Source organism: Ovis aries, chromosome 3 (genome assembly GCF_016772045.2).
Source record: "Ovis aries strain OAR_USU_Benz2616 breed Rambouillet chromosome 3, ARS-UI_Ramb_v3.0, whole genome shotgun sequence".
Lineage (NCBI taxonomy): Eukaryota > Metazoa > Chordata > Mammalia > Artiodactyla > Bovidae > Ovis > Ovis aries.
In genome coordinates, this window is record NC_056056.1 from 219581213 (window position 1) to 219595172 (window position 13960).

The window sequence follows — 13960 nt, forward strand, 5'->3', positions numbered from 1 at the left end:
ACCACTAGCACCATCACCACCAGTACCACCATCACCACCAGCACCACCATCATCACCACCAGCACCACCAGCACCATTACCACCACCATCACCACCATCATCACAACCACCATCACCATCACCACCATCACCACCACCACCATCACCACCACCATCACCGCCATCACCACCATCACCATTACCACCACCATCACCACCACCATCACCATCACCAGCATCACCAGTACCACCATCACCACTAGCACCACCATCATCACCACCACCAGCACCACCAGCACCATCACCACCATCACCAGCACCACCAGCACCATCACCAGCACCACCATCACCACCAGCATCACTGTGGTGACTCTGTCGCACTGTTACAAGCAGCAAGCTCCAGGGGACAGGAACACCCCATATTTTTCTCTCAACTCCTAGCACAGGCACATACTAGGTACCTTGCTTTAAATATTTTTAAAAGTCCTAAAATTGAGGCTATAAGTATTCAGATTTGCTAACCTACCTCACAACTTTTAATCATAAACTATCTTAAAAAAAAACACCAAGTATTTCTTTTTTTTATACAAAAGTATTTGTATTTTATTTATCTATTTTTGGCCACACCTCATAGCATGTAGGATCTTAGTTCCTCGACCAGGAATCAAACCTGCACCCCTTGCACTCGAAACTCGGAGTTTTAACCACTGAACCACCAGGGAAGTCCCCAAGCCAAATATTTCTATATCTATATTTCTTAGAAATAAAAGGAAGAACTGATTGTGTTTAAACTGACCTGACAGAGATTTTCTCTGCCAACACTGGAATTTCAAAATAAAACGTTGATGGTACTGGACTCTGAATATAGTCAACCTTAAGAGGCCATTCGAACTGCTTGTCAGTTCCCGTTCCTATAGGAGGAGGTGACTCCCTGTAGGTTGTATCTCACCTTTAATTTAGATTAAGAGAAGTGGAAAAGGCAAGGGCCTATGACAGTGCTAATAAAAAGGAAAGCAAGGAAAGCAAGAGAAGTTGGAGAATTAGTGTCACTTTAACAAAACAGCTTCTGTTAACAAATTAGGTCAATGGAAAAACAGGTTTCCCACAACTTCTGTAATCCTTATATGTCAACACATAACTGCCTTAAAAACTGCATGAATTAGCTTCACTGATGGCTGCTGTAACCAGTATTTTTTTTGTGTAAGTAGAGCATTTAAATGGATTTCAGAAACTTATGAAATCAGAACGAATCTCACAAGTAAACATGACAAAGTTATCATGTAATCAAAAATTGTAAGTGGAGTAAATTACACCATAACTAGTAATCTAGACTCTCACAGACAAGCCCAGCAACAGCTTTCAGGCAGCCATTTGTTTATAACTGGCTTGATGGGCTAATTCAAGGTCACAGGAGATGTTGCATTTCTAAGCTAACATAAAAAGGTTCTCCTCTTTCGTCCACTAAGCTGGCACCCAGATAATTCAGATCTGATCACTGTCAACAAGCTGGCGGCTTGCCACGTGCCAGGATCCATGCGAGTTCATTCGCTCACTCCTGCCAAAGCCCTAGGAAGAGTATAAGCTTTCTCGTCTCCACTTTCAAGGGAAGAAGACGGAGACACAGAGAGGTAAGGAGCACACCCGGAGCTAGTAAGGGATGGCAGCAGGATTCAGACCCTCAGCAGCGAAGCTCCTGTGTCCTCACTCTCGGGGCCCACCCAGCACTGCCTCGTGAACCTCGGGGCACCCACTGTGCCCAGGCCCACGTCAGTCTTCCCCTCCCAAGTGCACCCCTCCTGGGCCTCAGGAGTAAAACGTTTCAGCTCCCAGCCTGGCAGTCAATCAAGACCCTGCCAAGGTCACAGAGACCTTCCCCTCTGAATCTAACGTCTCCTCTTCCTATGCATTAAAAAATAGCTACCAGACATTTCACTTTTTTCCGTCTCTACACCTTTTCTTTTGCTTATTTATTTGGCTGCTACGGGTCTTAGTTGCAGTGGCGCCGGTGGTGATTTAGTCGCTAACTCACGTCCGACTCTTGTGACCCCATGAACTGCAGCTGGTCAGGCTCTCCTGTCCATGGGACTTCCCAGGCAAGAATACCGCGGTGGGTTGCCATTTCCCTTCTCCAGAGGGTCTTCCTGGCCCTGGGATCGAGCCCATGTCTCCTGCATTGCAGGCCGATTCTTTACCACCGAGCCACCGGGGAAGCCTCTTAGCTGCGACCTGCAGGATCCAGTTCCCCGACCGGGGGTTGAACCTGGGCCCCCTGCACTCGGAGCACAGAGTCTTAGCCGCTGGACCACCAGAGAATTCCCTCTGGACTTTTTCTCACTGTCCGAGTGCTGCCCTCCTTGTCTCTCCGTTATCAAAGTCGCACCAGGCCTTTGAAGTTCGCTGCAACTGCTACCTTCTGTTTCAACTTTGCCTAATTTTCCAAGCAGGAGACGCTGTTTCTATCAGTGCTCTGTATAGACCACCTTACTATTTATGTCGTATTTGTAGCCCCAGCCCAACTATGGTGACGTGAGGCTGAGACCCCCTGCACCTCCATGGCTTGTGAAACACTTAATGGTGAACTAGAGAAGAAACACAGCCAGAGAGGAGCTCGGGGAGGCTCGGTGTCCCAGGCCCTGGGGGCAGAGCTCTGGGCCTGGGGTGGGGGGTGGGGAGGGGGCGGGGCCACACCAGGTCCATGCTGCCGGCGGCCCCCAGCGCAGTCGGCCATTTCCGCAGATGCCTAACCTCCCTTTCCCTTTTTGCTTGGCAAAAGCCAGAGTTCATGATTTTTTCCTTTGCAAACTTATTGACTTGAAATTCTACTTTAAAAAAACCCAAAACATAGCTCTTATTAAATAAACATTCCACCCACACCAAACTGTTAATATGTTCATGCCCAGGAAATGAGACTTTGTGTGTGTGTGTGCGCGCGCATGTGATGTGTGGCCGGTTCGCAGCGGGAGAGAAGAAAGAGGGAAGGGAGTTCTAGAGGGAGGACTTTCACTTCCTTCTCTAGGACTATTTGGATTATTTTTTCCCAATGAACTAATGTTTGTAATTTTTTTTTAAAAAATCAACGAAAAATGTTTAAAGAGCAGCCCTCCACCTCTGAAAAAAAAATCCTTAAATACCCTTATCATCCTTGACTTTCTCCTGCCCAAATCCTCGACTGCTGCCCTCAGTCATACGTACAGAGACTTTTTTTCCCTTAATGGCTGTTTTTGAATCGTGTACAAGCATCGTGATTCACCCGGTTATATTTATCTAACTTTCCAAGGGTGGTGATTAAACCAGCAACAGCCCAAAGAGACCCTGCTGTCCAGTCTCGTCAGGCTCTCAGTCAGCCCTTCCCTCAGCTGGGGACACGTCAGAAAGCCACCTCGTTTCCTGGGATGGTTTAAACTGGCAGTGCGCTGTGTGGTGGGGAAAAGGGAGGGCCGGCTCTGGTGGGTGGGGCCGAGCAGAGAGGAGGAGAGCCACTGGCACACAGAGTCTGGGCATCTGGAGCTCTGGGCAGAGTGGGTCACCATGTGTTACCTGGTGACAATCGACCTGGGGGGGAAAAGTACATGCAGATACACTTGCCGTGGCAACCACACCCCTCCACATTTGAAAAAGATACGAGGACCGGAGAGTGTGTTAAAAAATATCCTGTGTCTAAGGAACAAGAAAGTATAAGAAGAACACACAAGAGAATTCCCTTCCCTAAATCATTGCCTATGGAGTTAAAACAGCTATAATATTGAACGCATTCTGCTCCCATGGACGGAGGAGCCTGGTAGGTTACAGTCCATGGGGTCTCGAAGAGGCGGACACGACTGAGCGACTTCGCTTTCACTTTTCACTCTCATGCATTGGAGAAGGCAATGGCAACCCACTCCAGTGTTCTCGTCTGGAGAATCCCAGGGACAGAGGAGCCTGGTGGGCTGCTGTCTATGGGGTCACACAGGGTCGGACACGACTGAAGCGATTTAGCAGCAGCAGCAGCAGCTCTTATAAACTGATTTCTGAGAAAAAGAATTCATGAGAGCATATAAAGAAAGCTTTTTAGGTTAATATAGTAAAAAATTATAATATTAATAGGTTAGTCTACGGGAACAAATACTCTTTGTGGTAATCATGTTGTAGGATCAATGTAGTCCTTAAGTCCTAACAGGCAGGGCAACAGGTGAACTGACTAGGGGAGGCCAGCCACGGGGAGATCTGAGCCCCAGGGGTGCCCTGCAGAGGCAAGGCCTACTTGAGTGCACGTCCTGTTTGGCTTGCAAGCCCAGAGCCTGCCTGGGGATCCTTATCTCAATGTATTTAACTTCACACAAGGGCACATCCAGCTTCCCACTGGAATGCGGGGTACCTTTAGTACCCACAAAGGCCCCACAGAGGGTCAGAGTAGAGGCAGGTAATCCCTAGAGGAGCCCAGACAACACATATGTGCAGGTTAAGAAAAAAGGCTTCACACTGCACACATCTTTCATACAACAATCATTCCCTCCAGCTCTATTAATGTCCTTGGGAGCCTGAGCTGTTGGATTATGCTAGAGGCGAAACCCAGCTCCGAGGGTCCCCCTGACTTAACTATAGCTGAAGGAGTGATGGACAGACAGAACCCCCTGTCACCCAGGAGGGGTCAGAGCAAGACTCCCATGTGCTGCTAATCATCAGAAGGTAAAAAAGGAAAAGGGGGCGACAGAGGTTGAGACGGTTGGATGGCATCACCGACTCGATGGAGATGAGCTTGAGCAAACTCCAGGAGATGGTGAAGGACAGGGAGGCCTGGTGTGCCGCAGTCCGTGGGGTCGCAGAATCAGACACAACTGAGCGACTGAACACAACAACAAAGGAAAAGGACCCTAGACCCTGGGACCCTGCCTCAGACCCTAGATTCCGACTGTGTCTTCAACACCACTGCCTCGGCTCTTGGGCCGGGCTCTACAGAACAGCAGCTGAATAGAAAATTACTCATTTTCCCAGTTTACTCAGTTACCGGTAGACTTAAATCTCCATGACTCGACCTACCTCTCTTGTTACTTGACGGCAAAGCAAATGTAAAGGAAAAGGGGAGAGAGACCCATGGGACATTGTACTCATCCCTGCCCCCAGGAGAGAGGCCCGCTTACCGAATGAAACTCAGGTGGACGCCCAGGGACCGGTGGCCCCCTGAGCAGTCGATGCACAGGAATACCCCGTAGGTGATGCTGGCCCAGCTGGGGTTCTTGGCACCACAGTCAAAACACACCTGAAAGAAAAGTTCAAAACTCAGTCACCAATTGATTCTTGTTGGCCAGATCAGCCATCCTATAGGACAATAACAGGATTTGGCTTGAAAACTGCTTAAGCCTCACAATTTAAACTGATTATTAGAGGGAATTCCTTGGTGGTACAGTGATAAGGACTCAACGCTTTCACTGCTGGGCCCTGGGTTCAAGCCATGTTCAGGGAACTAAGACCCCATAAGTGGTGCGATACAGCCAAAAATAAATTAATAAACAAACTGGCTACTAGAAAAAAAATCTCACCTCGATTTTTTTTTAAAGGCTCAAATTTCTACTTCATTTATGATGATATTATTATACTACACATATTATATAAATAGAAATATTAATACAATGCATTAATTACATAATAAATTACATGTTACTGTATATCTATTATAACACGTCCCTGGTGGCTCAGTGGTAAAGCATCCACCGGTAGTGCAGGAGACGCGGGAGACACGAATTCCACCTCTGGGTCGGGAAGATCCCCTGGAGGAGGAAATGGCAATTCCGGTATTTCTTGCTGGGAAAATCCCATGGACAGAGGAGCCTGGTGGACTATGGTCCATTGGGTCACAAAGAGTTGAAGAACACATACAGGTTATTATAACACTCAGCGGTATGTGTAGTGAACTCAGGTGTGTTTATCATCTCCAATACGACGCATGCATGAAGCGTCAACAGGGCTCCTCCCCCGTCACGTGAACAAACACTAGACACGAATATCCTGCTGGAAACGCCCAGCGCCTTACAGTCTCCTGGGCAGCGGCTCTCCACTAGATGGCAGATGTTCACGCATGTTTCTTTCCTCCTAAACCAGAGGAGGCGGAGAGCATGGTAGCCAGACTCCAGGATGCCCCTGGGATCCTGCGCTCCTGGTCCTAAGTGAAGCAAAGTCGCTCAGTTGTATCCGACTCTTTGCGACCCTATGGACTGTAGCCCACAAGCCTCCTCCATCCATGGAATTTTCTCGGCAAGAGTACTGGAGTGGGTTGCCATTTCCTTCTCCAGGGTGGGGTTTCTCTTGTGGCTCAGCTGGTAAAGAATCCATTTGCCATGTGGGAGACCTGGGTTTGATCCCTGAGTTGGGAAGATCCCCTGGAGAGGGGAAAGGCTACCCACTCCAGTGTTCTGGATTAGAGAATTCCATGGACCATGGAATATATAGTCCATGGGATCGCAAAGAGTTAGTCCGACACAACTGAGCGACTTTCACTTCACTTCACTTCTCCAGATCTTTCCGACCCAGGGATCGAACCCAGGTCTCTCGCATTGCGGGCAGATGCTTTACCGTGCAGGCAGATGCTTTACCGTCTCGGAGAAGGCAATGGCACCCCACTCCAGCACTCTTGCCTGGAAAATCCCATGGACGGAGGAGCCTGGTAGGCTGCAGTCCATGGGGTTGCTAGGAGTCAGACACGACTGAGCAACTTCACTTTCACTTTCACTTTCATGCATTGGAGAAGGAAATGGCAACCCACTCCAGTTCTTGCCTGGTGGGCTGCCGTCTATGGGGTCGCACAGAGTCGGACACAACTGAAGCGACTTAGCAGCAGCAGCAGCAGCTTTACCATCTGAGCCACCAGGGAATCCCAAATCCTGGTCCTAAACCCTCATGTAATCTCCAGCCTCACTCTGCCCAGGAGACTTGTGTGACCAATGATACGGCAGACGTGCTGGTGCGTCATTTCCGGGTTCGGTCCTAAAACGCCCTGCGGCTTCCTTTCTCTCTCCGGCTCCCTCTCCCCTGAATCCCTGGCTCTGGGGGACAGCAGCTGCCATGTCCGGAGGTCACTGGGCAGCCTAGTGGAGAGACCCACGTGGGGAGGAACCGAGGCCTTCAGTCCGACAGCCAGTGGGAAGCGGAGGCCGGCTGACCGCCGCGTGGGTGAGCTTGGAGTAGAAGCCCCAGCCTTCAGTGGCTGCAGCCTCATGAGAGGCCCTGAACCTCCAGCCTCAACGATGACGCAAGTCGCCAATCTTCATCTGATAACAGGAGCACAGACACCGTGCTTGTCATGGAAATTAGTACTACTGATTAATTAGAGTCGGAACAACAGGACTGTTAAGAATTCCACTAATAATAGAATTGTTTTCCAGGAAAAAAAAAAAAGAAACCCGTATTTTCGCCAGCTGAGCCCCCTCTCCCCGAAGATTCCTGGCCTTCAAAAGCTGTGTGAGACGAGCTGTGTTTGTTGTTTTAAGATGCTGAGTTCTGCAGAGGATACTGATATGGAGAGATATCGCTGCGTGGAACGCTGTGTCCTTCACGACCTCTGCCCCCTCCACTCTCTGCAGACCACTTTTATAACAGACACACAGCTCCCGCCCACGGAGCATGCCCCCTCCTGCACAGAGGGTGCCTGGCACTCCTACGGGGTCCTGGGGACCCCTCCTCCCTCATCAGCACAGAGCCCAGACGTGGTGAGAGCTCAATCAATGTTTTCTGTGTAGTTTTTTTATCTCCCACAGAGCCTGAAAAATAGTGACGTACTCACACTTAGCATTCAGTAAATATATTAATCAAATGAACAGTTTGTAAAAAATAGCACCAGCTCAAAAATTATCGCCAGCCCCCTCAACACTGACTGGAGTCAAACATTCTTCATCTAATAATGAGACATAAAAGTATTCTAAAATACACAGTGCTTGTCATGGAATTAATATTTGTAATGAATTAAAACCAGAACAACAGAATAGTAAAAAGTTCCAAGAATAGGTTTTTTTTTAAAGATCCCAAATTTCAGATATGCTTTTCAGGCAGAGCCCCCTCTCTGAAGGTTGTTCCAACTTTAACCATGAAGAGAGATCTCGCTTCTGGCCTCTTGAGGGCAATACAAGCGTGAAAACACACGTGGATTTTCCAAAGCCCTTCACGGTGACAGGTTCACATGAAGCCTATGGGAATAGTGGCAGAGGGGTGACAGCTGACATGAGAGACACCGGTCATTCACTTCGGTGTTTGTTGATTACCTGCTGTATACCAGATGCCGTGGCAGAGCCTGAAGTATTAAGAAATGGATGGTGGCACTGATTCCACAAACACTTGCTGAGTCCCAACAGGCCACCAATGTAGGAGAAAGGCATGCATGTTAAGCCACTTCAGTCATGTCCAACTGTTTGCGATCCCATGGACTGGAGCCCGCCAGGCTCTTCTGTCCATGGAGATTCTCCAGGCAGGAATACTAGAGTGGGTTGCCAGGCCCTCCTCCAGGGGATCTTCCCGACCCAGGGATCAAACTCAAGTCTCTTGTGTCTCCAGCATTGGCAGGTGGATTCCTTACCACTAGGACCACCCGGGACATGAAAATGAATACACCCCGGGGTACCAGCCATTAGAGTAAGGAATCCCTTCTAGTGGGCTGCCACATAGTGGGACTGACTCTGCCAAAGGTGCCATCCCCCTGCAAGAGGCCACTGTACTTCCTCATTCACTCAGCCAACAGCTGCCACTATCGGGAAGCCCCTGGCACACACGGAGTGACATGCAAAGGTGGCCTGTGGAGCTCACAGCAGTCTAGGAGTCCTAGCAGGAAAGACAACACTAGTTATAATGCTGAACCTCAGAAAGCAAGGATAGGATGCAAAGTTTTCTAGACAGGGTACAAGTGGCATTTGGGACATCAAGGATAGTCTAAAAGGGTAGTAGGTGGCAAAGGCCTGTGCAGGAAAATGGCCCTGTGCAGGGAGATGCAGAGGCTGGGAGCACACAGCCCAGAGCAGGCAAGTCCGAGAATCACTCCCGAGGTGGCTGCAAGGCCGGCTGTGAAAAGACAGCATCAGGGTTTTTAACAAGCGGCGTCAGCATCTTCCTGAGCTACCAACTAAGAATGTAGCTCCATGAGGGCTGGGGCCTTACTTGCTTGATCTGAGCTCTGAGCGTTGAGCCTGATACAAAGCATGGACTAAATGCAAACACAGGTGGTTGAAGAGCTCCTGAGCCAAGACCGTGACCTGTGGAGGCTAAGGTCAGAGGGCAGCTAGAAATCCCAGCCTGGCTCTCACAAGTGCTGCCTTGGTTCTCCTGCTGGAACAGGGACTCCACTGTGCTTTGATATGCAGCCGTAAACCACAATGCCAAAGAATCAACCCTTTTCAATTGTGGTCTTGGAGAAAACTCTTGAGAGTCCTTTGGACAGCAAGGAGATCAGACCGGTCAGTCCTAAAGGAAATCAACCCTGAATATTCATTGGAAAGACTCGATGCTAAAGCTGAAGCTCCAATACTTTGGCCACCTGATGCAAAGAGCCAACTCATTGGAAAAGACCCTGATTCTGGGAAAGATTGAAGGCAGGAGAAGGGGACGACGATGAGACAGTTGAATGGCACTACTGACTCAGTGGACATGAATTTGAGCAAACTCTGGGAGATGGTGGAGGACAGGGAAGCCTGGCATGCTGCAATCCATGGGTCACAAAGAGTTGGACACGACTTAGCAACTGAACAATAATGACAAACCAAAGTGGAGATATGGTTTTCTAAGCAAAATATCAGCTCTTATGGTAATAAAAATAATTTTACACTAGCAGTTTGTTTTGTCTTGCGTGAAAATAATAATTACTATAGAAATCACAGCTAATATGTTCCATGCCAGGCATTGTTGCTGGTCAACAGAATCTTTCTAACCATATAAGAAGGCAATTTTCTTATCCCCATCAGGGCCAGCTTCTAGGTGTGTGTGTGGTCCATGCATTCACTCACACGGGGCCCTCATGGCACACAGAAGGGCCCATGAGTGGTTAGTGCCCTGCTGTGCCATCTTGAAATTCTTAATACTTTTCCAACAAGAGCCCTCAGTGTTCACTTTGCATGTTTCAAGTTACCGGCAAAGATTATAAAGCCACTCTTCATCCCCATGTTAGAGAAAACTAAGGAAGTACGAAGTGAAGGGTCATAGCTAGGAAGTAGTATCAGAGGGATGAGAGCCCAGACAGGCCGTCTGCCCTCGAGCACACTCTTCATCCCTTCATTGCGCTGCCTCTCTCCAGACCAGGCAGCCCTTGAGCTGTCCTCTAGACACAGGACCACTAGCTCCAAAAAGGCAGCAACCTGTCCCCTTCCCACCGGCGCATCCTCAGTGCTTTGCAGTGCCCGGCACACTGCAGGTGCTTAACTGGTATTTGTTGAATGAATAACTCAGACAATCAATGTAACATCAAGGAACAGCTGAGATGGGAAGGATTTCACAAACTAGAAAACTGACCCTTTGAGGTAAACCTTTGATCCAGAGTAAATATTCCCCATACACAGAGAGGGAGCAGTTGGATGCCGCATTCTAAAAATAAACCAGTGTTTTTAAGCACCTTTCCTGTGTCATGTGTCTTAGAGCTCTTTTTAACCTTCTCGTTTTAAAAATGCTGATTAATCCTTCCACATCATTATAACTAGTTTTCATCTTGGCTTAGGTAAAGGTTTATTGTGCGTGTGTGCATGCTAAGTCGCTCCAGTTGTGCTCAACTCTGTGCAACCTGATGGACTGTAGCCCGCCCGGCTCCTCTGTCCATGGGCTTCTCCAGGCAAGAACACTGGAGTGGGTTGCCATGCCCTCCTCCAGGGGATCTTCCCGACCCAGGGATGGAAACTGCATCTTTTATGTCTCCTGCCTTGGCAGGCAGTTCTTTACCACTAGTGCCACCTGGGAAGCCCAGTGGTTTATTCTTTTGCGACCCCATGGTCTATACAGTCCATGGATTCTCCAGGCCAGAACGCTGGAGGGGGGAGCCTTTCCCTTCTCCAGGGGATCTTCCCAACCCAGGGATTGAACCCAGGTCTCCCGCATAGCAGGCGCATTCTTTACCAGCTGAGCCACAAGGGAAGCCCAATGGTTTATTACTAACAGTGTACCACACCGTGGAACACTACCACAAACTACTTTTGCTCAATGCTTTTATTAGCCCTACTACAGAATATACACTTTTTTTTACAGGTGTGTTGTTCATAATTAAAATAATAATAACAAAAATAGCTGATATGTATCGATGGCCAGTATATCCAGGTACTACTCTAAGTGTTTTTCTTGGATTTTCTCATTTAATCCTCACAATAACTCTCTAAATTAGACTCGGCTCATGCCCCATTTTCAGATGAGGGAAAAAAGGCACAAAGTGGTCAAGTAAGCTGCCCAAAGTGACAGGAAGTCACAGGGTCTGGACAACAATTTATAGGCAAGCCCACACATGTCCTTCAAAAGCACTCTTGGTATAAAAACACTGACTTCTTATTTAAAAGGGGCACCTTCCTGTTGATGAGTTCAGTCAATGAGAACATATGTTGTGTTTCTGAGATAAAGCAGACAGAAATACATGGTTTCTACTCTGCTAACTCTAGACCCTTATCTTGTCTAGTTTACAGCAACCACTCTTGATAAACAGATTCACGGAAATTTGAAAATCAAGAAAACAGCAAAGAAATCAGCACTGGAGAATTCCCAGAACCTTTCTCCTCTGGTCTTTCTTACATTCGTCAGATATCACCTCCAATAAATGGCTTCCTTTCGTATTTCTCTTAGGCTATAAAAATACTGGCTCCCCTCCACCTGGACTGAAAGACATCTACATGTTGTAAAACTCTGGGACTTTCTGTGCCATCCTGTCGAGGCTCATGACCATGCTGGTTAATAGCTGTTCACTTTGGAGGTGGCAGTGGGGGCCAGGCAGAACAGTCACGGAGAAGAGGGGAGAGTCCATGCTGACACGACCGGCCTTTGCACTAGCCAGGTTCCACGCCAACCTGTGATCCTCACCGTGGGTATCACTTAGCCTGATGCGTCATCCCAGTCGCAAAAAGTGCTGTAGCCAGTCGCAAAAAGTGCTAAGAGTCATAGGGGTGGGAAACAGCCCATGAGATGAAGAAAAAAAAGGAAAACTCTAATCTCCAAAGGGGACCCAAAGGGAAGGAAGGGAAAGAGTCTCTGCGGGGCTTTCTTAGCAAGAGAGCTCCAAGTCACTTAGCAGCAACTACTTAGCAGCTTCATGAGACACGGAGATTGAGGCTCCCACCAAAGGACACAGGGCACCAACCAGCCTCCAGCTGGCGCCTCTGGGGAGACTCAGAGGTGAGCTCGAAGGTGGGGAGGGGGCATGTTCAGCTTGCCCAGTGCTACCAGCTGGAGTTTCTGACCCAGTGCATACTTCCTGGCTGGGTCGCAGGTGCCCTGCGGGGTCCGCCCCCAATCGCGGGAGCCCCATGTACGCCCCCCTCCCCTCCATTCCTCTCTCAGGTCGCCCCTAGTTCTCTCAGGAACACAAGCGTCCACTCTGCTGCCCCCTCAAAGCCCCCTCTGCCTCCCCGTAAGCTCCCAGGCCCCGTACGCCCCTGGGACCCCCAGATGCTCCCGCCTCCCGCCCCCAGGACTTCCCAGGTGTCCACCCAGCCTTGGACATTGGCGTGCGCCCCCTCCCCCGCCCCTCCCTTGCTGAAGCGGGGAGGGCAGCGCACCGACCGGACCCAGGCCAGGCCCAGCCTTTGCGGCCGCACAGTGCGACGTGTCACACAGGCCGGGCCGGCTCCTCCTCCCAGCGGCCGCGGCCACTGGCGCCGTAGGGGCCGTCCCCGGGATCCCGCAGGGATGCCAGGCGAGCCTGAACACTCCTGGCGGCCGTTACCTTGTTGGTGGGCACCGAGCGGAGGCGCTTGAAGATGGTCAGGATGTCTTGCTTGCTGGGGTCCCCCATGATCACCCAAGAACCGGGGCGCAGCTGGCCCCGCCAACCGGGAAGGGCAGAGCTGCAGCGGTTGCAGCCTCCCGGGGGTAGACGCCGATCGAGGGGCGGGGCTGTCGGGGAAGATCAGACCCCCGCCTCTCGACGGCCCCGCCCTGGCCCCGCCCACCGCCGCAGCGCACGCGCTCCTCGCGTTGCTCGCTCAAATCCCGCCCCAGCGCGGCATGCGCATGCGTAGGGAAGCTCGCGCGCCTCCAGGCGCTTACCTGGGTTTTGCTCTGGGCGTTGCTTGTCGCCGGCGGACCTTGGTCAGGTTTATGCGCGCGCTCACGGCTGGCCGAGGCACCACCGCCTCGGATGACGCAGTCCTTCCTCGGCCACAGTCGGGCGGCAGAACCTGCCACTCCAAGTGGCAAAGGAGAAAACTTGCAGGGCGAGGGCCTCTCTTCCGTTTCTCATTGCCCGAGGGCAGGATTTTCTCTAGTCGCCTTTTAATATATTTATTTTGCCCCAGGCTAAAGCTGAGGCCTGGGTGGGAAGCGTCCTGTGGCGAAACTGACTGGTTTTCTTAAAGTATCAGTACCAGTTTCGCCACAGGACTCTTCCCACCCAGTCCTCAGCTTTATCTTGGGACAAAATAAATAAATATATTAAAAGGCGACTAGAGAAAATCCTGCCCTCGGGCATCGGGAAATGGAAGGGAGGCCCTCGCCCTGCAGTTTTCTCCTTTGCCACTTGCCTCCAGTACTGTTGCAGGATGGCGGACCCCTTCCAGGGCCCGAAACTGGGCTCTTGTCTAACACTCGAAAATGAATTGTCCAAGGAGAGATTTTATTGGGAAAGGGCACTCCGGTGGAGAGCAGTAGGGTAAAGGAACCCAGGAGAACTGCTCTGCCGTGTGGCTCGCAGTCTCGTGTTTTATAGTGATGGGATTAGTTTCTGGGTGGTCTCTGGCCAATGACTCTTAATTCAGAGTCTTTCCCGGTGGTGCATGCATCGCTCAGCCAAGATGGATGCTAGCGAGAGGGATTCTGGGATGTGGACGGACTCGCGGTGTCTTCTTTA

At 50.1% G+C, this 13960-nt stretch overlaps 1 protein-coding gene across 3 annotated transcripts in view; it reads right to left on the reverse strand.

The window, feature by feature from the left end:
- Window positions 1-12997, reverse strand: part of ARFGAP3 (ADP ribosylation factor GTPase activating protein 3) — a 52008-nt gene extending 39011 nt beyond the window's left edge. For all 3 annotated transcript variants that reach the window (XM_004007030.5, XM_060414283.1, XM_060414284.1), the window contains exons 1-2: window positions 12839-12997; window positions 5097-5215 (exon numbers count right to left, since the gene is read on the reverse strand). In XM_004007030.5, the coding sequence (XP_004007079.2) occupies window positions 5097-5215; window positions 12839-12907 (188 nt within the window). In that variant the 5' untranslated portion in view covers window positions 12908-12997. The remainder of the gene's footprint in view (window positions 1-5096; window positions 5216-12838) is intronic.
- Window positions 12998-13960: the final 963 nt, after the last annotated feature.